Source organism: Vulpes vulpes, chromosome 10, assembly GCF_048418805.1.
Source record: "Vulpes vulpes isolate BD-2025 chromosome 10, VulVul3, whole genome shotgun sequence".
In the NCBI taxonomy this organism is placed as follows: domain Eukaryota; kingdom Metazoa; phylum Chordata; class Mammalia; order Carnivora; family Canidae; genus Vulpes; species Vulpes vulpes.
Genome location: NC_132789.1, coordinates 70,793,804 through 70,819,540, shown reverse-complemented (window position 1 = coordinate 70,819,540; position 25,737 = coordinate 70,793,804). Strand labels below are relative to the sequence as shown.

The window sequence follows — 25,737 nt, the reverse complement described above, 5'->3', positions numbered from 1 at the left end:
TCACCGCCTCGGGGGCGCCTCGGGGGCGCGGCCGGCCAGGGCGCCCTGTCCCCTCTCCCCGCCCGCACCTGCCGGGCGGCTCCGCCCTCTCCCAGGGCCTATTCCCGGCGGGAGGAGCTGCTGCTTCCTTCGAACCCAGGCCGGGACCCAGCGCTCCGGAGCTGGGGTGTCTTCAAGTGCCCGGAGCCTCGGGGCTCCCACGACGGGACTTACATTGAGTTTTGATCGTTTGGAGGGTTCCCCCCAAACAAGGCCTGTTCCTGGTTTGTCCTTGTGACTCCGGGGTGCCCACCGGGTGCCCGGCTGTCCGGGGACGCTCAGGGAGGCCTGAGTGCGTGGAGATGACCCCGTGTCTCTGTCGTAGCCACGTACGTGTAGACGAGTCTGGGGCACACGTGCATAGATTGGTTTCTGGCACGTTTCCTTCCATCGGGCTGTTGCGGCATCTCAGGCTTGCACGGCACGCTGTGGGCCATCAGTTCTCCACCAACAGCAATAGCCCTGGCCACGGTATCATAATACTGGGCGACAGGTGATCGAGTGCTTTGCAGGCCTCATTTCATTTCCTTCTCCTGACCACCCGCCGAGGCCCATATTCCTATTTTACCAAGAGAGAAACCTGTGGCGGAGAAAACTCAGGGTCACGCAGCTAGGGAGCGGCAGAGCTGGATTATCCACGCATTGGAAACCAAGCCCAACTTTCTCCAGAACTAATCCACAGACTGAGTGACAGCCACCTAGGAACTCAGCATTGTATTTTATGAAGATTTAAATTGGATTCATGTCTTATTACCCCAAAAAAGGACCCTACAAAACTCTGTGATGGTAAACAGAGAAGCTGGATGATACAAAACAAAACAAAAACGAAAACCTGACATGGGGAGTAGATCAGTACTTTTGTCCTCTAATCTGTCTAGTGAGATGGGCATGAACCACCCTCTTTTATTACTGTTTGCAGCTCAGGAGTAAGCAAAGGACACAGCAAACCAGTGTCGGAGCCTCCACGTTTCTGAAAGTAAAGAAGAAAGTAGTGCAATAAGTGGAAAGTAACTACTGATGCACATACCTAAAGTGCATCCTTAACCCAATCAGTTTTTAGAAATAAGTGCTTGAACTCCAGCTATTTTTTTTCTGGTTCTTGGAAAGCATTTCCGTCCAATACCTAGCGATTTAAAGCTTTAACATACATAGTGTTCCCAATCCCCAAATTTCATTGTCTGAATAAATAATGAGTGATGCTCACAACTGGGAAACATTGAAGTCTCCATTGCATCATTGGGGAGATTTTCATTTCCAGTATCTTTCCCTTGTACTCTGTTGGTTGAGCTAGAAAGGGGAGCCTCCTTTTGGCCAACTCTGTCCGTGGAATCTAACACTAAACTCTAAGTAGATTCCATGCCTATGGTTTGTAAATAATTGAATGACTTAAGGTGCTGAATATAAGATGCTCAATTGAAAAAAAAAGAGTGTCAAAGATTGTGATTTGCATGACATATAATGTGCATCAAATAACAAAGAGGAAACAAAATAGAGGAATTTAAAACATAACATTCTTTTTTTTTTTTTTAAGATTTTATGTATTTATTCATGAAAGACAGAGAGAGGCAGAGACAGGCAGAGGGAGAAGTAGGCTCCCTGCAGGGAGCCCGATGTGGGACTCGATCCCAGGACCCCAGGATCACGCCCTGAGCAGGAAGAGGACGCTCAACCTCTGAGCCAACCAGGCATCCCAACATTCCTTATTTTGGAATCCAGTTGTGAAGCATGAAACCAACATATCTTATTATATGGTTACTGTGGGCTGCCAGTAATTCTCATGCTCTGATCTGTGCCACTATTTGAAGTGGAGGCAAGCTGTGTTGGCCTCATGGTTTTTGAAGGGGATGACGATTTCTCAGAGCTCGACTTATTCACACACACTAGTCTAGGTAGTTTAAAACACAAGAAGGCCATCCAGCTCTCAAAACTGCAACTCCTAATTTCCTGCAGCACCCAGTTCCTTCCCCATCACCGATCAGCTATTCACAGATGGATTAATGGGTATCTATTTTACTACATAAAGATCCCTAAATTATTTAGCTCACCTGGCCAATATGCCATCTAGAAGCTCTGGTTCTTAAAAGATGTAAAATAGCTCATGATCTTACCTTTGTGTAAGGCTGAGTCATTTGGTAAAGAAGTGGGATGAACCAACAGTAGGCCCCTGAGGGCCTATGACACACTGCAGCCCCTCCTCCCTGCTCTGAGGGGCAGATGCCCTAGAGCCTTGGGGGAGTCCCCACTCCTGCGACCACTCACACATGTCATTCGGGGAGCACCCTATGAAGGGGGACATTAAACAGAAAGCCTTGAGTGGACCGCAAGACCCCACGGCCTCATACATGGTAACAGCCACCATAACGGTAACCACTGATACTCCAGTCATGGAAGAAATGCCCGTTCTCAGGAGAGATTTTGTGGCTTTAGCCCCCAGTTGACTCATTCTGCGATGCCAGCTATACCTCAGTTGGCTTCTGCAGTTCTTACCTACAGGTAGACACTGAGAGCCCAGGGCTCTCCGATCATCATCTCTCAGGGACTGTGTGCACTTTCAAATCAAAATGAGGGTGAAGATCACCTCAGCCCAAGACAAGAGAAAGTTTAGAGACCCCCCTCAACCCTCGCCCGCAGCTCCACTCACTGGCTGCTTTTGCTCTGGTGGGCAATCTGGAAGGCAGTGATGCTCATCACGATACCAACAATACCACCGTGGATGGTAGACAAAGGCCAACATGGACGAAAGGAGTTTGGCTTCACTTAGGCAGGTCAGGCAAAAAGTCTAGGCTTCTGAGACTTATTTCACAAGTATACAGAGTCTTTCTAAGAATGTATTTCTATTTCTTTTATTTTTTTATTTTTATATTTTATATTTTATTTTTTATTTTTTTATTTATTCATGAGAGGCAGAGACATAGGCAGAAGCAGAAGCAGACTCCATGCAGGGAGCTCGATGTGGGACTCGATCCCTTGGACCCCAGGATCATGACTTGAGCCAAAGGCAGATGCTCAACTGCTGAGCCACCCAGGTGTCCCCCTCTATTTCTTTTAGAGGGTGAAACCTATGTGATGTAGAACAATCTTTAAATTTTTAACACAGCCTATTTAGGAATATCTCTAACCTTATTTAGCAGACTTATTTAGAAATAACAGCATTTTACCTTTTCGTGGCGCTTTTATAACTAAGAGGAAATTATCAGAGAGAAACAGATAAACATCTAGGAATCTTGTGCTTCCCGAGGGGGGAAATAAAAGGCGAAATTGGGGCTGGCAATAGTAAGCAGAAAGGTTTTTTTTTTTTCAATCAAAGAATCCCCTAGAAAACAAGACAGAGTGGGTATCAGGGCATACCAGGCTTACACCTCCGGAAGCTTTAATCATGCGGATCAGAAAACTGCATTACTGTTGCATTGATTTCTGCCGAAAGCAGAGATTTGATGTGAGCCCAGGCTTCCAAATTTAAAGACATTACACTTGTGATGCATTCCATGTGGATCTAAGATAATGCGGATGGTATTTGCGGTGGTTCCAGCTAAGCCTAGGCCACATCTATCGACTAATGGAACTTGCAGTATTTTGGCCTTTTGACTCATCTGGGCGGTCATTGGCAAAGGTACACGTGACTAGAAAAAAAGAAAAGGCATTTTGTTATTGCTGTGAACTGAATTGTGCCTCCCACCGCCCAAACTCCTGTGTTGAAACCCTGACCTCCACTGTGGCTATATTGGGAATAAGTAAGGAAGATTAAATATGAGTGGAGCCCTGATCCAATAGGATCAGAGCCATCGAAAGAGGATACACAAGAAAGGCCTCTCTCCCTGCTGCGTGGGGCCACTGAGAAGGAAGGAGGCCATCTGCAAGCTGAGAAGAGAGCCCTCACCACAAACCTAACCAGCTGGCGACCTGATCATGGACTTCCAGCCTCCAGAATTGAGAGGAATAACGTCCTGTCCTTTATGTGGCCTCGTCTGTGGTATTTTGTTATGACAGCCGTCGCTGATTAAGACAGTCATTGGGCAGCCCGGGTGGCTCAGCGGTTTAGCATCGCCCTCAGCCAAGGGCCTGATCCTGGGACCCGGGATCGAGTCCGCATCGGCCTCCCTCTGTGGACCCTGCTTCTCTCTCTACCTGTGCCCCTGCCTCTCTCTCTCTCTCTGTTTCTCATGAATAAATAAATAAAATCTTTAACAAAAAAGTCATTCCCAAGTTGTTTCCCAACTTCTGCAACGTGTCTGTACATGTTTAAATATTCATTGTGTAGCTTTAGATTTACAAACTTTTCTAATACCACTTTTTATAGTTACATCAGGCAAGTTGGCTTTTATACTTTTCCCCAAGAAGGGGATAGTAGTAGAAGAGAAATCGAGTATTAGAATGAGGATTAGCCTTCCCTAGTCTATTCAATTTCCTTGGAAATTAGAAATAGGAATGGTTAAATGTAAATAATTTCAGAGGAAAAGGCAATCCATTCCGAGGTAGACATAACAGATGTTTAAAGAAACTATAAGAAAAATCAGTAAAATACTTAATATTATTCTAGAAGCTCTTTCTCTCTCTCTCTCTATTTATTTATTTATTTATTTATTTATTTATTTATTTATTTTTGCTCTTTCTCATTTACTGTAAATCCCAGGAAACTGTGGGGCTAAGGTTAAGTCATAGATAAAATATTAAGGGTTCATTTCTATTTCCTCCCCTCTTGTCAGTTTAGAGGAAAGATTCCATACTTGCATGGAGAGACAGTGTACATTTTATTCAATCTTGAATTGTCCCTGAATATTTTTTTAAACTATTACTACTAGAAACTTTCATTTTCACAAATCAAGCTGCTGCAAGGACTGCTTGCTGCTTGTCCCTCAAAAACCATTCACACCCCCTTTGTAGTAGTGGAATTTCTGAGTTTCAGTGTGTACATGTCCACTTCCAATAAATACTACACCTCCCAGCTTCCCTTGTAGCTAAATATGGCCAAGCAACTAAATCTACAGATGGATATGCACAAAAGTGTGTAACTTCTGGGTCACATCCTTAAACAGCAGGGCTCTGATCTCCTGTCCCCTCTTCCCCTTCCCACCTGTTAGAATGTAGACTCACTGGTGACTCATGCTGGGCCGTGCAGAAAAACCCATTCCCCAGGGATGCAGAGCCAGCCTCCGACCCACACTCCATGCAAGCACCCCGAGCCCATGTGACGGATGAATGCACATCTGACATGGCTTTTCACTGAGAGATGATCGTGAGCATGTTTATTCAGCTTCCACATGACTTCTCATCATGACTTCTCACCTACACTTGAATCCTAAAACTGACTCCCTGACCCACTTTCTTGTCTATCCTCAGTGTTGTTCAACCAACCTTTTAGGCACACGGATTAGAACACCTGAGGGTGTCTTCGACTCATTTCCTGTTGACTCTTTTTATCAATCATCAAGTCCTCCTGCCTTCACCTTTGAAATCTCTCTCACATTTATCTTATTCTATTTATGTGCATTTCTGACATTTTAGGATAGGATAGACATTTTAGGATACACCTCACAGGGTTGGCAGATAGAGCAAGGGGCGAATCAAAGTCTCTGATAATGCCAAGTGGAGGCCAATTTTGTAGGGAAAGGCAGTCTTAGTGCAGAGTTGTTTTGCTTCCTTATTTGATTTGGTTTTGTGATGTGGTATAATTATTTTTGAAGTGGCGAATAATTAAAAAAATCAAAATTGTCATCTTTTCAAATGGACGTGGGCAGGGCACGACTTATGGGGAAAGGAGCAGTTGAGAAGCCCAGGCCCAGGATCTTCTCGCCTCACCCTGCTTCACTGAGGAGTTTCACTCACAAAGTAAAGGTCTCTCTACTTTGGTCTCCTTCTATGCGCCCTTTTGCGCTTTGCTTCTGGTAACTCTTTCTTCATCAGCATTGGAAACCTATCATTCCTGTCCAAGAACTCAGCAACTTCTTGTTGTTAGCAGTTTCCTGGCTGGGCCCCTCAACTTGGCTGCCAAGCCAGTTGCTGTGATTCTGGAAGCCTACCTATGCTGAGGCGGCCTGACGCGGGCCTGGTCTCTGCTGTTTGACGTGCCAGGTGAACTTGAGCACGATTATAGCCTCAGATTCCTCATCTATACCATGGGATTAAGTGTAACTTCTCTGTATAACTCACTGGAAGGAGAAAATGCATGAAGCAGCCCCTTGATGTAGAATGCTGGACACATGTCTACCCTTCCTTGTCAGCAGTTGCCAGGTGGCCACTGTGTCCCAACCTGACATCTAGGGCAAACCCTAAAATATCACAGGTTCTCAACAATGTGCATTCAATCAGGAGTTACCATCCAGCACCTCCTCCCTGGACGAAATACTGGAAATAGGCAACCCCGTGTCCCACAAGGCTTCACACGCAGCAGGGGGCCAGTCGAGGAGTGCGTGCAGAAGTGAGTAAATGAATGACTGCAAGTCTTATTTCAGTCTGGCAGCCCTTTCTGATCATGATGGCATTAATTGAGTGCTGACTCAGTGCCAGCCATGCTTTCCAGTACCTCTCCATCCGTTAGCTCATTGAATCCTCACAACAGAGGGAGGGGAGCCCAGGGCGGCAGGATTTCTGGAAGGGGCCGAGGGTCACAGAGGCAGAACGGGCACAGCCAGGAGGTGAGGCTGGCAGTCGGCCTCTGGGGCTCAGCCTCCACACCACCAGCTGCCAGGACCTACATCCTCAGGGGCTTCTCTGCCTCCAATCCTTTCCTCCAGCTTTGTTCTTTATCTGAGATGTCATCCCACTTATCCTTCCAGGGACTTCCAGCCTTCCTAAGGCCTCAGGCCTGCCTGCAGCCCCATGGACCACATGCAGCCTTGCTCAGTCAGGTACACCAGCTTCACAGACTCTTCACCTTTCTGAACTTGCACTGCAGGTCTGCTCGCTGCGGCAGAGCTTCCCCACCTCAGGGACAGGGGTGTGCAGTGCTTCCTGTCCTCCAAGGGTACTTACCTAGCACAACCTGTAGCACAACATAATGGGGCCCGACCAGCACTGACAGGATGGTTGCCCTGCCTACCGGGGGAGTAAAACCAAGATGGCAGCAGATGCCGCCCAGTGTTTGCCATGTTCCAGACCACCAGCCAAGGTCTTTTTGTCTATTATTTCATTTGATCAACAACCTATGAGATAGACATGGCTATCTCATTGCACAGAGAGAAAGTGGAGAACCTGTGGCCTTCACAATGTGGAGTCGTTGATCATACCAGAGTGGTGTGAGAGTCCCCAGGAGGCCCTGCTCCGCAGCTTCCATGGCCTTGGCCATAGGGAGGCAGATACAATTCCTCCCATGCTTCGGTTCACAATGACTGGACAAGGTACAAGGTAGCAAGCAAGGATGTTGAGTTGGTAAAGGAAGCAGTGGTTTACCTGCAGGAGTTAATTTTCCTGTGGAGAGAAAGTGTCTCTTGGTTGGTGACACGATGTTTTCTGCCACACATGTGTTCCTTAAAAATGTTTCAGGCACTTGTTAAACAAGGGAGAACAGCAGAGAGAGATTGTTGGTCATCGAAGGAGAATATATTCCAGGAGCTGGGGCAATGCATTCTAGATAGCTAGAAGGGGGGCGATGCTCAGAAATGCTGGAAGGTGGACATGAAAATGGGACAGAATGGAAACTGCTCAGAAGGGCCACCCTGAGAATGGCTGGTAATGTCAGCCTCCCTCATACAAGGTCACATGGATGAAAGCTTCACTTCTTGTTCATAAAACTTGATTTCTTATTCCAGTGGACAACTGGGGACTTTCTAAGACTCGTGTATTAATTTCTACTTAAATGACAAACTTCTAGAAAAGGACACAAGTCTTAATTGATCTTTTTTGTACCTCTGGAATGAAAAGTGATTTTATTTATTCATGAGAGACACGGAGAAGCAGAGACACAGGCAGAGGGAGAAGCAGACTCCATGTGAGGACCTGGATGTGGGACTTGATCCCAGGACTCCAGGATCGTGGCCTGCCACCCAGGCATCCCAAAAAATCTTTTATCTCTATCCCAAAGGGGAGGCCACCCTCTAATCTCCTGTAGAGGTCGACATTTTCAGAAATTGTCAAGCCTTCACCTTTCCTTCAAGATCCCCTGAAAAAAACAAGACACAATCAATATAGTCTTAAATGCATGTGACATTACAGCACAAAATTTAACCAAGATCTATAGTAATCATTTAGAGAAGCTGACTGCCCCTGGAGACAAACCGTATCTTAGGTTCATTTAACATATTGCTTGCTGTTTAAATGTCTTCGAAAAACTCACTAATTTGAAATCAGCCGCTTGCAGAGAAAAACGAAGCTTAACTATTGTAATTCAGCAAGTTGGCAATGTATTGTGCATTTTTATTTCAATAATATGAATAAAGCCCTTGGTAGCTTTATCTTATTCCCTAAACCATATAGCCTTTAATTAGAAGGGACAGAATCAGATGAACAAGGACAAACATATCTTTCTTGTATTAATTATAAAACCTACATCCACTTCATGATAAGGATAATTATTGTTTTTTGAGAAGAACTCATTTTACCTTCTGAGGATTTGTATTAATTTTCCAACATTTTAAAATAACATACTGTGGGCACCTGAGTGGCTCAGTCGGTTAAGCACCTGTCTTCGGCTCAGGTTATGATCCCAGGGTCCTGAGATGGAGCCCCACACTGGGCTCCCTGCTCAGCGGGGAGTCTGCTTTTCCCTCTGCCCCTGCCCCTGCTCTCTCTTACTCTCTCTCTCAAATAAATAAATAAAATCTTTTAAAAAAGTAAAAAACATATTACTATTGAAGTTTGAAATAATTTTTGGAAAAATGAAAAAAAAATCATAGATCCATAGAATCACATGGTGGGTGGTGGAATTCTAGAGAATTTGTCATCTTTAAAGTCATAGACTTACAGGAAGCTCACAGGAATCTCTTCCCTCAATGACAAAGACCCATATTTTATTGAGAAATCTCCAGAAGAGAGGCTGTTGTCTTCCTCACTAACCTATCAAAATGGTAATAATCTCCAAAATGACTTCAAAAGTTTTTTTTTTAATCTGTCTTTAACTGAGTTTTTGTCTTGTTCATCAAGAAGCTCAATTCTAGTTCCTTGGGTCATTTTAGAATTTGAACGAAAAAATTTAAAAAGAAAAGAAGCTCCCAATTGAATGGCTATTTTACTTCAGAACTTGTAAAAAAACTTTTTGTTTCTGTAGAGCTGATAATCGTCAATTTGAGTTGTTCCTTTTGGATGCTTCCCAGGAAATCTTGGTTTACGGGCATGTGCCATGGATTTCTTTATTTGAATTTAATTATACAAAGATCCACAAATTAACTTAAGTATCGTTGGGCTTGCTTAGTTTCTATTCTCAAATTTTAGTTCTTGAGACTGCAATTAGCATAATGTTATTGGCCCTGGAGTTCAGTGACCTTAAAAAAAAAAAAAGAAATATATATATATATATATATATAATGAATGTAATTTATCCTCCAGAGAGGCTCCCTGTGGTGTTTACCCCCATTTACTTTGTGTGTGGGTTCAGTATGGATGTTAATAACAAAGCGCCTTCAGTCATCTAGGAAATAGGTCTTTTCCTGCCTGAACTCACTTCTGAAGGCCTTGGAGACAGACTCACATTCTCCACAAGCTTGGTGTTCTCATAGAGGCTGCCAGGGTGTGCCTGGAGCCCACTGTTTTGTGTGTCTGAGCATACGATGCGCTCAGACTCAAATCCATGTTTCCAAGAGCCATGACCTCAAGTTAATGGAATTAGCTTCTAGGATGGAAGCGCTCCTGGTTCCCAGCAGCCACAGAGCCCTCTATCTCTTTGAGTAAGCTCACTCGGGAGCTCTGGGGCACCTGTCTCAAGGACTTACTGATGGACTTCTCCACCTTTTCCTTGATGGCATCGATCACGATTTTCTCTGTAGAGTTCCTACTGCAATAACAGAGGGTACCACATCAGCCTGTGCAGTGCAGCCACCAGCAGCTCAGCCAGTGAAGCTGGCTGCACTGTTCTTTTTGCTCTCACCGCTGCAGAAGACAAAAGCAGATATATCAGAATATCACTTCTCCTATCAAGGCACCGAGAAGCCTGGACGCAAGAAACTCTTAGGGACTTTATTCAGTAATGACATGATATACCTGTGAGCTTGGTGGGCAAGTTTATAAGCCTGTGGCCTAGACTTTGGTTTTGAAAATTCCATCTTAAACTGTCATTAGCAAGCATCTACCTACAGGTGCCAAATTCAAGGTTGAAAATGGGGTCCTTAAAAGTGGTTAAGTATTATTGTGGGAAGAAAAAAAAAAAAGTATGATTGTGGGACTGACATTGTTATTTGCCAATGAAAGAAATGAAAGAATCCTTGTTCAGATGTCTTGCCTTCCCAGTAATGATGGTGAAGGCAGCCACCATCAGCACTCCACCAAGCAGGGAAATGTATCAAGATTTTGATACACGGGAAATACTTGAAATCTGTTAAATGTCCTAGAGTATGTATGTTCGGGTCAGGGACAGTGATAAGATGTATCAATATACGTGCTCCAGCTTTGTTTACCCTTTCATTTAAGACTTTAGTCTCACCCATTGGCTTCTTCCCTCTCCGTGGCCATTGGGGGAGACTTCTAGTTTCACCAGCTCTGCTCCCATGCTCATTGTGATGCATAGTTAGGAGAACTGAGAATGAACACTGGAGGGTAGATGGGAAAGGAAGGGATTTTGCTAGTTGGGACAGTTCCTTGAGTTTCTTTTGTTGCTGAGAATCAGGGTAAGAAAGGGAAAAGGAAAACACAAGTCCAAGAGGTTAAATTGATCTACCTGATACAGAGCAGCAAGGAGAGGGGAGAGGCAAAGACAAAGACAATTTTCAATAGAGAGAGCTTGGATCAAGAGGTAGTTGCAGGGCGTGTGAGCACTGGGGAGACAGAGAGACAGTACTCTTAGTGAGTACTGCTATGGCTCATGCACTGGATTTCCATAAAAGGTATTTGAGAAACACAAACAAACATGAGAATAGCTCTTCCATTCGTTTCATCTGCTGGACTGTTTGTTTGAACGTGACACTGTCTTGAACGGAGGGGCCCTGGCTTTTTGGTGACACATGATGCATGGAGCCAAATTTCTGGCTACTATGCACCTAGGTGCCATCAAGGACATGTGTTCTCTTCTTCCCTTCTCCCACCCACTCACGCCTGTGTTGAGCTGTAAAAGGGTCCTACCCTTAACTAAATGTTTTTCCTGCCCCAGGCTATTGCCTGTTTTCCATTTTCCAATTAAGTCCTTTGTCTCATGACCCTGGCATTTCAGGGCCAGCCTCTGGAGGGCCCAAGGCATACTGTAGAGGCTCCTCCTGCCTCCCCAAAGATAGCTGCGCCCATCTTTCTGCCCAGATGTCAACCTTCGCACTTTGGAGATCGGGGTACAATTGGCTCAATGGCCCAGGGACATCTGAAGCCCTTCTGTAGATATTCACGTACTTGCTGAGGGGCACTAAGATTCCAATGGCTTTCTCTGGCCCCTGGGATTCTGTTTGTACCCATACTGCTTCTCTCTTGAACAGCATGGGCCAAATGCCAAGTTAAGTCTTTTGGTTAGTTTCCTATGTTGGTTTCCACTGTAAACCCACTCAGGGAAAACATTTTATGAATTATGAATTATTATTTAAATTTATTTTGCTAAAGATTTTGGGTTGAGGGGAGGGGTCAAATATACAACCCACAGCCCCCCACCATTTTTCTGGTTCCATTTCCTTCTCTGAAAAGAGAGCTCTTTCTCTCTCACCGCTGAACTTACCCCTTCTCTTGCCCAGCCTCATGCTTAGCAATTTGCACCTGTCTTTCAAAGTTTGACCATATCTGTGGGGTTCTCATCTACCCACACTAGCAGCTTTATTGAAATTATTTCTTCTGAAAACATTCAGTGCTCATTCCTCACAGGAATTTGGGCAGACACAGTCTTTTCCACTTTGCCACATACAGATGGCAGGTCATGAAAGTGAGCACATGGGTGTGGGGTGGATGGAGCTCTAGGATCCAGGCTTCAAGGCTTGCTGAGGGATCACCCTCCCTTCTCCGTATCCCAGATTCCTCTTTTGGGAAATAGTGGAAGGTACTAGATCATCTCCAAGTTCTCAGCCAGGTCAAAGACGGCTGTGATTCTCATCAAGGCTGTAAGGGATAGAGAAGGAAGCAGAGACTCCAGGTGCAGAAAGGCTGGGGGTGGAACCAGTGGAAAGAAAAGACATTGGTGGTGGTGGTGGTGGTGGGGGAGGGGGGTTCACCTGTGGCCTTCGGGGCTGATTTCCACGCTGACTCACTGGCAGCTGCATTCCAGCTGGGGTGGTTGGGAGCCCCAGTAACGGATTTCCTCAAAACACAGTCCTGGGCCATTGTCCCAGATTTCCACACCTCAGGGGACAGCTCTGGCTGCCAGCACCCACTGGGATTCAGGGAGACTGTAAAAACATCTGAACCCCCCAGATAACAGTCGGGCAAGAAGCATCAGTAGTAAACAATTGAGCCAAAGATCCAGGCAGGGATAATTGGAAGCTTTTAGAATTTTGAAAGCCCTCAGAAGAGAGAATAAAGACATTTGATGATTCTGAAAGTAGCCATAAATTTTTCTTTCATCTCCCTATTGGCTTTCTTTCTTTCTTTCTTTCTTTTTTTTTTTTTTTTTTTTGGTGCATTAGGGAAGAAAAGAACATCTCTGTCAAGAAAGATTGGACATAAAAGGCCTTTTCATGGATGAGTCTAGATCAATAGAGCCTGCTTTTGTTTTATAATAAGTATCGAGTGTGTTTAGGGGAACAGTGACAGGAATTCAGAGGCCCAGACAAAAACATTCTTCTCATCAATCTGTCTTGAGGGGGATGTAGCATTGGGCTAGGCAGCCTGTACTTGTGGAATCTTTGGAAATTTACATAAGCTCCCTAGGCCTCGACTGTGAAATTCCAGTAACAGGAGTGCCTGTCTTGTCAGGTTGCTGAGGGGTCTTGAGCTCATCTACAGGAATGCCCAGAACAGTCTACAGCAGGTAGAGCTCTTAGACATTGTTTAGTTGAAGCCTATGGACAGAGCTCGCATCAAGTTTCCAGTCTCTTTCTCTGTCTCATCTCAACTGTCTAAGAAAGAGCAAGGAGACTTCAACTCCCATCAGTGTCCACCACCACCACATACAGACACCCATAAGGCCTAGTCCCACATGGTACAGAGGGTAAATCCCAGTGCATTCAGCTTCCAGGTGCATTCCCAGTTCCAGGGAGCCCATAGCATGACACAGATTTCAGTTCTCCAACCATGCTGTTTAATTTTTTTAATTTATTATTATTATTATTATTATTTTTAACCATGCTGTGTAGATCAAAGCAGAGAAGGAAAACACATGTCTGCTTCAGACAGGACTGTGTGTGAATCGTTCCTGCCCTCTTCCCAGAGTGACCCTAATTCCCAACAAGTTGCCTCATTTGTCTAAACTGGAAAATGGGGATAATGTCAGTGCTCACAGGGGAATTGTACAGACAAAGAGATGGTACATGCCCAGCATGCAGCACAGTGCCTGGCCATAGCAAGAGTTCAAGAAGGAGTCACCTTTTCACCTTTATTATTATTACTTCTTCTTCTTCTTATGTATTATAATTATTCCATGTTATAAGCACTATGTGTATAATTATTGTATTTATTGTATATTTTAATACTATGATTATCAACTATCAGTGATGATCCTTTTGTTCTGTACTGTGGGGCTGTGGAGGGCAGATGCACCTCCCATTTCTCCAGAGCCTCCCCCTGATTCCTCAGCTTTGTCTCATGATGGTAACAGCTCCCCAGAAATGGGAAATTGCCTTGAGGACTAAGAAATAATTGTGGTGTAAGAAGCATTGGATTTTTTTTTTCCTGGAGACCTTTATCCATGTTCTTTTTTGCCATCTACTGGCCATGTGACTTTATAGAGTCACATCATCTTTCTGAGCCTCAGGGACATATGGAGACAATGTCATCAGCTTCAGAGTTTTGTGCTAAGGATTAAGAGATGTTTGAGCGAGTGCCAGGTAAAGCCTTATGCGTTGTGAGAGTATTGTATGTTACCACTATGACATGGCCCTCCCTAGTTCTTTTCCTTAAATATCTCAGGTGCTATATACATTTCACAGATAAATGTAAGCCAGTTGATATGGGGTTTTCCACAGTTACTTGAAAGCAGTGGCTGAGCTTGGTTAAATTAATCTCTGCCCTAGCTTGGAAGGGAGAGACATGGACCTGGATTCTCGCCAGTTTGGGGCCCTGGCCAGGAATCCAATCCATCAGCTTCCAGGGAAAACTTTTGCCACAGGATTATTTATACGTTTGGAAATCTAATGAGGTTTTAGTTTGAGTAGCAAATTAAACACTGAAAGGCTGAAGCTACAAAAATGGAGCCAAGTCTCTTCCCAAAGATCATCTCTCTTATCTTGGCCAGGCCACACCCAGGCTTTCTGGCACACGTGGACCACAGCAAAGGCGCAGTGATTCACAGCGAAGTGTTTCGGGCCCGTGGCCACCTTCCCTCCCATGCCTCTGAGATGGTGCTCTGGCAGGGGCTTCTCACAGCTGCAGGGAAGAGCTATTTTCTGGAAAGGCTTGGGCCATGTTCTCTGGATCATACAGAAGGGCTCTAGCATGATACTGAAGGGATCAAAGGAACTAGGGAAGTCAGGGAAAATTCTTTCCAGTTATTTTGTTGTTGTTGTTTTTAAAGATTTTATTTATTTATTCATGAGAGACAGAGAGAGAGAAAGAGAGAGAGAGAGAGAGAGAGGCAGAGACACAAGCAGAGGGAGAAGCAGGCTCCACGCAGGGAGCCCGACGTGGGACTCGATCCCGGATCTCCAGGATCATGCCCTGGACTGAAGGCGGTGCTAAACCACTGAGCCACCTGGGCTTCCCATCTTTCCAGTTATTCTTATTAGCAAATGTTTAAGTTTCCCTACAGGAATTTCTTGCTTTAGGACCCATGGCTGCCATGTTGTACAGCAGACTGGGCAACACTAACTTTGTGCCCCGTGAGGTGTGAGGTGCTCTAGGGGTCCCATAAACTGCAATCTAAGTGGTGCTCCGGGCTTCTGTGCAATAGGACTTTCCTGGGGCCAAATCCTACAAAAGCCAAATGTCTGGTCACAAAGCCACACAATGTACCGATTTCTTCTACAAACAAACCAAAGAACAAAGAGCACTTTTAAGCCCTACCTACCCAAATTTTAGGAAAGATGATATAATGTTTCCAGATGGGCACCACTGCCAATTTCTAAGTGTCCAGTGGACTAGTTATTTACAGGGAAAGCAGATTTGTCATTAAAAGTTATTATTGATCATTTATTTTTCTTCTTTCCCTTTTACATGGTCTGTAATAACTCTTAGAACCTGTTACATCCAAAGAGTCCTAGGGAAAACATAAAAGGAAATGGTACTTGACTTTGAAGTAAATTCCAAAGTCATCTCTTTGCCTCAGGCTCTCAAGATAAAAGATGTGGCTGAGTAATTGAGGCAATAGGTCTGGTGGCTCTCTGAGCTACTGCAAAAAGAGCAGGACAGAAGGAAATTTAGAAGCAAGGAGAGCACAGACATTCTTTCTCCCTTCACCTTTACCATTAGCTAGGGCCGGGAAATGAGAAAGTCACCACTGTCAAGAGGGAGCTGTGACTGTGGACAACAGGCAGTCTTTGTGATAAACACTTTTTAACCAAAACGGTATTCCCATAACAAACAGGTAACTCCTCAATAAGCCCCCCCCCCTTCCTATACTTAAAGAAAATCTCACTTTGGACTACTTAGTTTAATTCACCCTTTACCTCTGTTTATGCTTTGTTGAGGTCTCCACAGCCCACGTGGTTCCTGATCACAAACATTGCCTTTGATTTTGGTGCTCATGTTGGTGGGTATTAAGCTGGCATGGATAGTACGTGATTTACCTCTTCATCAGCTAGTCCTCAAAAATATCCATAAACTTGATTCTCCTGCTGGCTTCCAAAAATAACAGCATTAAATTTGCCGCCCCCCCACCGCATTGTTCTGGTGTTAAATCTGATGAAGAGTTAGATGTTGTTACTTTTATCTTGTAAAACTTTCATCGTGTCTTAAACCTGCTGCAATGACTTCACACTTGTAAGCTATCTCACATTTATTTTAGCAGAGGGCAGATGGCCCATCCGGATGTATATGTTCACATATATGAGGGTCAAATGGAGCACACCACCCAACATGCCACTCCCTCAGAGAAGTGTTTCTTTGGAATCACAGTTACCTTCTGTCGTGGCCAATGCGTCTGCCTCCTTCCTGGCAGATGCTCTCTTCAGGATTCCATAGTGCCTGCCACGTTGCTAGTCCTATGTGCTCCTTGATAGATTTATTGATTAAAATAATGAGTCATGGGTCCCATTCAGGGATTTCCAACAGTGTCATAATGTGATGGAGGGAGAGAAGGAAGGTACGTGTGCTTCCTAGTAACATCACCACTACGGTGAGTAGAGAAAGCAGACCTAGCCTATAAGGCCACTAAAGGAAGTGACAATAGTAATGACAGAGATAACAGAAGCCCAGAAAATATTTTGTGGCAGGACCTCAGATGACAAAACACTCTGGAGAGAAAGGTTACGTTTCAGCTTCAGCAAGAAGTGATTTTTTTTTTTTTAAAGATTTTATTTATTTGACACAGAGAGAGAGAGTACAAGTAGGGGGAGCAGCAGGCAGAGGGAGAGAGAGAAGTAGGCTCCCTGCTGAGCAGGGAGCCTGATGTGGGGCTTGATTCCAGAACCCTGGGATCATGACCTGAGATGAAGGCAGACGCTCAACCGATTGAGCCACCCGGGTGCCCCAGCAAGAAGTAATTTGAAAGATGATGATGCGAGTTTATTTTCATGTCGGGGGCTTTGATATGGGGGCAGGAAAGACTTGGAAATAGAGAGCAGGACTTCTCAGAGGGCACTGAGAACCTTGACAGATGCCATTACCAAGAGGCAATTGTTAAGACCATGAAGAGTTAGTTTTAGAAATCCAGTTCCACAAGCTCTGTGACCTGGGTCAGATGATCTGACCTCTCCACACCTCCTTCTTCTCAGTGACTCGCACAGATGACTCACCTGTGAATAATAAATGCCCCAGTCTGCCCCCAGTGGGCTTCTTGTGAGGCACCAGGGTATTACTCTTCACCAGTTCCCTTTGCCCGGGAGGAGTATAGGTACCGACTCCATTGAGGGGCAGCTTGGCCGTGTGACTCTCTTTGACCTTTGCCCTGTGAACAGCCATGCCATGGGTTGCTTCAGGCAGAAACTTGATGAGTCAGTGAGTGCTCTGCCCTCCTCTCTTATGTCTTTGCCATGAACACAGGTAACACTCCAGATGGTGGCTGTTCCCTCCGCATGGGTCCCAGAGCGAGGACCCCCAGCCACTGAGATTTGGAGGTTGTTAATGTGGCACAAAAATGAATTTAACTTGATTGATACAGGACGATTTAAATTTGGGAAAAGCTTTTACAACCCATCTTTGCGCATTTGTAATACAATATGAAGCATTCACATGTGGGTTTTACTATAGACTTTTAGGAGAGAGCCTATTAATGCCCCATGCTTAGCAGGCCATAAGGGCTTTAATGCCATGGCCTAAATATCTGTGTCCCCTCAAATTCATATGTTAAATACAAATCCCTAATGTGACAGTGTTAGGAGGGGGGGCCTTGGGAGATTAGGTCATGAGGGTGGAGCCCTTGTGAATGGGATCAGCACTCTGATAAAAGATGCTCCAGGGAGCTCTCTAGCTCCTTCTGTCATGTGAGGATACAATGGGAAATCTGTGAACCAGAAGAGGACCTCCACCTGACCATGCTGGCACCGTAATCTTGGATTTCCACCTTCTAGAACTATGAGAAATTCATTTATGTTGTTTAAAAGCTGCCCAGTCTGCAATATTTTGTTATAGCAGCCTGAGCAGACGAATACAACTTATGTGTTGTGATGAGAAGTTGATGTTTCTCCAGACTATTTACTAAAAACTAAATTTAAATATATTCTGAAGGATTGAGAAATCCTGAGATTTTTATCTAATTCCCAACACTATGTTCTTTCTCTTGTTTTTCAGAGCACTTCTTAGTCAAATCTGTTTTCAAAGTTTTACTAAGGATCTCCTTACTTTCACTTAATTTCATGCTTGTTTCACCTTATTAAATACTCCTTCGTCTCTTACCTCGAGCATCATTGCCTCCCAAAGATTTCCTATGTCACTACCTCACCATCTGCCCCAGCCTGGAAGCTTTCTTCATAATATCTCTGTTCTTTTCTCCCCAGTATTTATCTCAATTTGATTATATCATAACATCATTATTGGATCGATTTCTCCCCCATGACTGATAACTCCCCCAAAGCAGGGAGTGTGTCTAATTTTGCAGATTAGCATGTACAGGGTCTCAGCCCCACACCTGAGCACTTAGTAAGTGCTCAATAAATATCAATCCATCTATGGTTTTTTTGAATGGCCTATAAAAATTTAAATCTTGCTCCCTGAGGATGGGACTGGATTAAAAAGGTCAAAGTAAAAAAAAAAAAAAATGGGGGTGGAGGTCAATATTTATTCAGGAAATAAATAGCATTTATCATACCAGAGGTACAGGTCTTTTTTCTCTTCTCCTTCCATACAGAAGTCTTATTAAGGGTGTTCAGAGATGTGAAGGTTTATTTTGTTCCTTTCTGCGAGCCTGGCACTTTGTTAGAAGAATAACTGAACCATGTAATTAGCCTACACAAACTGTTGCCATGAATATTGCTTTAAGTTGAAGTAATTTAAAAAACAGACTTGGAAATGGTGTTTCCATGCATGCAGAATTTTGTTTTAATAAAACCCACACAGGAGAGGTGACAGAGGCAAACAGAAGCTGCAAGTTAGTTTTGAAAATGTTGACTGGCAGAGGAAAGGATGTCTCCTTTGTGGGAGGGTGCGCGTGGAACTTTCTCAGGCACAGTAGCACAAATCAAGCAGTAGTTCAAATCAAGCAGCTGTGAACAACCCTCCCAGGATGGGGGTCAATTTATCGCCTGGAGCTGGGACGTCCCACAAGGATTTCACCTTCGTGAGCACAGAAATGAAATCCAATGGGAATGAGGTCTCTGAAGGCTTGGCATAGTCCTTGATGATGCCAAAAAGACTGTTCACAAAACCAAAGCTTGTCTAGGGCCAGGGATAAAGAAAACAAGAAGTAGGCACACTTTCAGGGGTAAGGAATAAAAAATTGATGAGCTTCGAATATCACTCTTATAAATGATTTCCATTTTGAATTTATCACCTGGCAAAATCCAAAGACTTCCTTTTCTCCACTCTCCAATATATATTTTCTTATAAGTGTTTCTTATAACTAGATTCTTGTTGGTATCTCCTTTTTAGAGGAAAGATATTATTTATTTATAATATATGTGAGAAAAGGTCATTTATTTGAAAATAAATATTTATGAAGATGATGGAGATCTTAAGAATGTGTAACTCTTTTTTTGTATTCAGCATTATTTATTGAGGAAATTCTACATTCAGCTTTATTTATTTATTTATTTATTTATTTATTTATTATTTTTTATAATAAATTTATTTTTTATTGGTGTTCAATTTGCCAACATACAGAATAACACCCAGTGCTCATTCCGTCAAGTGCCCCCCTCAGTGCCCGTCACCCATTCACCCCTCCTCCCCTTCCACCACCCCTAGTTCATTTCCCAGAGTTAGGAGTCTTTATGTTATTTAGTAAGTCCTCCCAGATACCAGGCACTGTTTTAGGTCTCCTGGATACAGCAGTGAACATGATGGGTTCCTGAGTATATTCTAGAAGATGTTCCAGAGTGTGTATTCTAGAAACAAATATGGAACGTTTCACAAATTTGTGTGTCATTGTTGTGCAGGGGCCTTGTTAATCTTCTCTGTATGGCTCTAGTTTTGTGCTAATGAAGCAAGCGCTATGTTTACTTTTTTAAATGGCCATGGCGAGGTGAAAAATGTTACCAAACCCCCACTAGTATCTGCAATCTATTGGAAAGACGTCAACAGACATTTAGATTTCCTGCTTATTAACCCAAACTCCTGATCATGAGGTTATATGGGGACGGAATATAGAATATAAGCCACAGGAATAGAATGAGCATACATTTTTTATGATTCTCTGGTGAATTTTAAAACATAGTTACTGGAATCTTCCCACTATGACTCACCTGACTTACTCCTGTAGGTTTGCTAAAAGTCTCCAAAAAACCACATTCAGGAGATATTCATGAGTTGGTAGATATTTTAATGTATTCATGAAGATCTTTAAGAAAAATGCATATTACTTTCTATTTTCCAATTTTGAAACTTGCCCTTTGAGAGAACATTAAACATAAGGCTCCTGAGTATAACTTTACAAAACAATGTAGAAATCAGTATTTTCAAGGTTTAAGAATTTTACTAAATACAAAAGATGACATTTAAGCCCCATAGGACATATGGGAAATGAGCTGTTCTGTTCAAAGTTGCTGTTGGTCACAATTCCTGTTGAACACTGAATCTGTTCAGCAGCCAAAGAAATCTCAAAGTTTCTCTTCTTGCATTAACTTGAGACCAAAACAGCATTCAAATTGAGTTCTCATTTATTCCTTCCTCTGGAAAAGACCCAAATATCCTGTACATTCAGGAAATTAAAAATAGAGGACGAATGAGTTAATATCTGATAACTGGGAAGATGTTTAGATTTGGATAAAGCCATTAAATATTGATGAAACATTAAGGCAGTCTTTATGTTATTATTACTTGATCTGATGCTTTCATATAGTAGGAAAAGAAGAGCAAGTCAAGAAGGAACTATAATTCTCACAGATAACCTGCCCTCATTCTATAGAGATCAACTTGTTAATAATTCTTTCTTTTTATAGATTTTATTTATTTGAGAGAGAGAGAGAGAGATACTGAGAGAGAGCATGAACAGAGGGTTGAGAGAGAAGCAGATTCCCCACTGAGCAAGGAGCCTGATGTGAGGCTCAATCCCAGGACCCTGGGATCATGACCTGAGCAGAAGGCAGATGCTTAACTGACTGAGCCACCCAGCTACCCAAGATCAACTTATGGAAACAGGACTACTTTGTATAAATATGATGAAGTATTCAAAAGGACCAATTATTTCAAGGAATTTAGGTGCTAAAAAAAGAACTCTAGACCACCAATCTTCTCTAGTTTCCATTTCCATGTATTAATGCAGTGAATGTTTCTAGAACTTGCATCAGAACCACCTAGAAACCTTGTTAAACCAGAGATTAGTGCCAACTCCCAAAATTTCTGATTTGTAGGTCTCTGATGGGGTCTGAGAATATATATTTTTTTAAGCAGGCCCCCTGCCCAACGTGGAGCCCAATGAAAGGCTTGAATTCAACCCATGATCAAGACTGGAATTGAAATCAAGAGTTGGATTCTTAACTGACTGAGCTACCCAGACACCCTGAGAATATGCATTTTTAGCAAGTTACCAAGTGACTGATGCTGCTGGTCTAGGGACCCCATTTTGAGCACCACTGACTTAGAGCTTCCTCACATCCCATGTACAGACACACCTCATAGTCTTGCACTTCATAGGTATACCAGTTTTTACAAATTGAAGGTTTGTGGCAACCCTGCATGGGGCAGGTCTTTTGGTGTGTTTTCCAAGCATTGACTCACTTCATGTCTGTGTCACATTTTCATAATTCTCATACTTCAAATGTTTTCATTATTATTTATTGGTTATGGTGATCATGATCAATCATTTTTGATGTTACTATTGTAATTGTTTTCTGGTTCCACAAACCACACCCACACAAAATGGTGAACTTAACTGATAAGCATTGTGTGTGTGTCCTGACTGCTCCACTAACCAGCTGTTTCCCATCTCTCTCCTTCGCTTTCAGGCCTCCCTATTCCTTGAGACAGAACAATAGTGAAATGAGGCCTGTGAATAATCTTACAATGACTTCTACGTGCTCAAGTGAAAGGAAGAGTCAACTGATATGACAAACTTCATTTTTGCCTTATTTTAAGAAATTGCCACAGCCACTTCAGCCTTGAGCAACCACCATCCTGGTCAGTCAGCAGCCATCCACCCTGAGGCAAGACCCACTGCCAGCAACAGGGTTCTTTTTTTATTTTTTATTTTTTTAGGATTTCATTTATTTTTTCATGAGAGACACACACAGAGAGAGACAGAGGCAGAGACACAGGCAGAGGAAGAAGTAGGCTCCATGCAGGGAGCCCGACGTGGGACTGGATCCCAGGACCTCAGGATCATGGTCTGAGCCAAAGGCAGATGCTCAACCACTGAGCCACCCAGGCACCCCAGGATTTTGACATACTGAAAGTTCAGATGGTGGCTAACATTTTTCAGCAATTAAGTATTTTTAAATTAAGGTACGACCATCATTTTTTAGACATACTATTGCATACTGGAAAGACTGACTATACCATAGTGTAAATGCAACATTTATATGTACTGGGAAAGCAAAAAATTCATTTGACTTGCTTTATTGCAATATTCACATTATTGTGATGGTCTGAAACTGCACCCACAATCTCCCTGAGGTATGCCTGGAGTATTGGTTGTCTGGAAATCTGGCAATATCCAAGTATTTAAAAAACATAAAAGTAAGAAACAGAAGTCATTGCTACAGATAAATCGGGAACATTTAGAAGAAATAGTATTTTTGCTATTATATTTTTTTCCATTATAGAAAATTTTGCCACTTAAAGAGATGTTGAATCCTTTGGTATACTTATTTTACTACTTGACTTACAAAATATAAGGAACTTGGGGAACTTGTATTGACTGTGCAAAGGGAGATACATATATGCTAAATACACTGGGACATTTGAAAATAAATAAACTCAAATTGGCATTAAAAAAAACAGAAAATGCTAGTTTGAAAAGATTATGCACTTTGCAGTGGAATTAAAAAATTCTTAGGCTGCTTATTTGGGCAAAGGAGGTAACATATAGGCCAGGGGTTAGTGCCCCATAGTGAACATCTATTGGCTACCACCCAGCTTCAGTACTCCCTTTCCCTTGTACCTTCTACTTTTCAGTTCAGTGTCTAATCTTCCCCATGCCTTGCATGTGCCATGTATTAAGATGGCCTCACTCCTAGGGATGGGTCTTGATTGCCTTAGACCAATTAGCACTTTCTTTCCTTATCAGAGTAGTTGGTTCAGGAGAGGGCATGTGACTGAAGCCAGTCCAACTGGAATGAAATTCAAGGCTTTGGCTGTGATCTCTCTCTCTCTCTCTCTCTCTCTCTCTCTCGCCTCAAGGACAGCAGCCACTCTGTGACTACAACATAGGATGAGGGTGATGCCCTGGAAGGCAGGGATAAGAGATGGAAAAAAAAATTCTGTCCTTGGTTTTGAGTCCCTTGGTCGAACCAACCTTGCTCTCCCATCTGTGGACTGTACACCCACATGAGCCACTAACATCCTGTATCACTTAAACTCTTTTTACATATCCTGATACGTATCATCTCTAAATCTCAATTTCCTGAGTGTCTTTGTGGTTTAAATTTTGCTGGTAAAGTACTTAACATTGTGACCGACACAATCAATATTACTTATAGAAGATATTAACTGACATTTGTATAGGACTGGTTAGATTTTGAAGAAAACCAATGTGGTCATCACAGTGATGGGACGTTATGAGATAGCTGGAGATGGGATTGTCATCCCTCTTTTATAGCTTAGCCCAGGGGTTGTTAAATGACAGCCTGTGCGATCAACCAAGACTACTACCCAAATAATATTTTATTTATTTATTTATTTTTTAAAATGGAAATGCTTTTTTTTTTTTTTAACATTTTTTTTTAAATCTTTATTTATTTATGATAGTCACAGAGAGAGAGAGAGGCAGAGACACAGGCAGAGGGAGAAGCAGGCTCCATGCACCGGGAGCCCGACGTGGGATTCGATCCCGGGTCTCCAGGATCGCGCCCTGGGCCAAAGGCAGGCGCCAAACCGCTGCGCCACCCAGGGATCCCTCAAATAATATTTTAATGTAATACAGCCATGCGCATTATTTATTTTTTCTTTCTTTTCTTTTCTTCTTTTCTTTCTTTTCTTTTCTCTTCTTTCTTCTCTCTCTCTCTCTCTCTCTTTTTTTTTTTTTTTTTTTACTAATTATCTATTGCAGCTTCTTTGTCTCTGTGGCTGAAGAGCTAAGTAGTTGCAATAAGGACCACATGGCCTGCAAAGCCCAAAATATCTACTGTCTGGACCTTTACGGAAATGTCTGCCAACCCCTGGTTTAGGAAATGGAGGACTAGACTTTCTGAAGGTCAAAGTCATAGGCAGATCCAGAGCTTGAACCCATGTCTCCCCACACAGTGTTGTTCCTGTGTAAGAGTGTGGCCAGAGCTCAAAAGCCTTATGGGCAGAGGCATCCCTGTGGTGAGGTGGCTCCTGCTCCCTATGGCCTTGGAAGGCCACTGCTCCCTTCCCATTCTTTGCCCCGTGGTTCTTCCTGGAGGGAATTCTCTGCCCAGAACTGCCCTGGATCGGGGCTGCAGCCTCACACCACCTCAGGGGCACCAGCTCCCGGGAGATGCCAGGAATATGCTGTGTCATCCAACCCCACTGCACACCGGGAATGGTTGCCCCGGGCATCTGTGCCTGCGAGACCATGTTTTTAAAAAAGAACGAAGAACCAACTCAGTAGTAGATAAACAAAAATGAACAATACATGCAATTTTCTTAAGATCCCCTGAAAGAAGAGACCCTTCCCCCAATTTCATTTTTTTTAAGCATGGAGGGGACCATGAATCCTCAGAGAATCAAATTAATATTTTCCATCTACTACAAAACTGAGAGCCAGCATCACAGTCTTAAGAACTAATAAATGGCCCAAGAAAGAAGTGCATTCACTTGTGAAGAGCTCTCCCACGGCCTCTTGATGCTTTCTCAAGTCTAATTGGTCGGTGGGAAGTTTTTGATGGGTTTCCAGGACTTCGTTCCAGGTTTCACCATGAATGTGGGAGGAAAGAGAGAACAAACCATGTCCACCCCGGTGAACTGGCTTGCAGAATGGCAGGAATAGGCCATTCCCAAAACCATGTCTCCCACTGCAGGCCCTTGGCATCCCTCTCACTAGTGGCTTCTCAAGCTACTCAAACGACAGAACTTACATATAAGTTAGAAATAAGTCCCTGTGCCTTTGAGATGCCAATTGTACTTGATGCCAAGCATGGGCTGCACAGTTTACATACATTGTTTTTCGTTTAAAATGAGAAGAAATCCAAATCGATGTTTTGAATGACACTTCTGAATTTCATGAGTACTTCCCAGTGTATTACAAACAAAACAAGACTATCCTCAAAGAACCCCAAGCCCAGAACTGGGCAGTCTAATCCAGGTTCCACTGGCAATGCTTGTTGAAATTAACTTTTTTAATTTTTAATTTTTTATTGGGGTTCAATTTGCCAACATATAGCATAACACCCAATGCTCATCCCATCAAGTGCCCCCCTCAGTGCCTGTCACCCAGTCACCCCCACCCCCCATCCACCTCCCTTTCTACCACCCCTTGTTCTTTCCCAGAGTTAGGAGTCTCTCATGTTCTGTCTCCCTTTTTGATATTTCCCACTCATTTTTTCTCCTTTCCCCTTTATTCCCTTTCACTATTTTTTATATTCCCCAAATGAATGAGACCATATAATGTTTGTCCTTCTCCGA

The 25,737-nt window shown here is 43.3% G+C and overlaps 1 protein-coding gene and 1 pseudogene across 1 annotated transcript; both read right to left on the bottom strand.

Moving 5' to 3' along the window:
- On the bottom strand, positions 1–25,144 carry PLEKHG7 (pleckstrin homology and RhoGEF domain containing G7). The gene is given in 16 exon segments (XM_072722484.1): positions 1–384; positions 2,195–2,319; positions 3,198–3,268; positions 6,911–6,914; positions 7,426–7,492; positions 7,494–7,521; positions 8,016–8,111; positions 8,113–8,134; positions 9,900–9,964; positions 9,966–10,020; positions 10,023–10,056; positions 15,473–15,528; positions 15,531–15,561; positions 19,093–19,212; positions 20,234–20,332; positions 24,887–25,144. Coding segments are annotated over 16 exon segments (1,515 nt in total).
- On the bottom strand, positions 19,887–19,984 carry LOC112915092 (U6 spliceosomal RNA; annotated as a pseudogene).
- Positions 25,145–25,737: the final 593 nt, after the last annotated feature.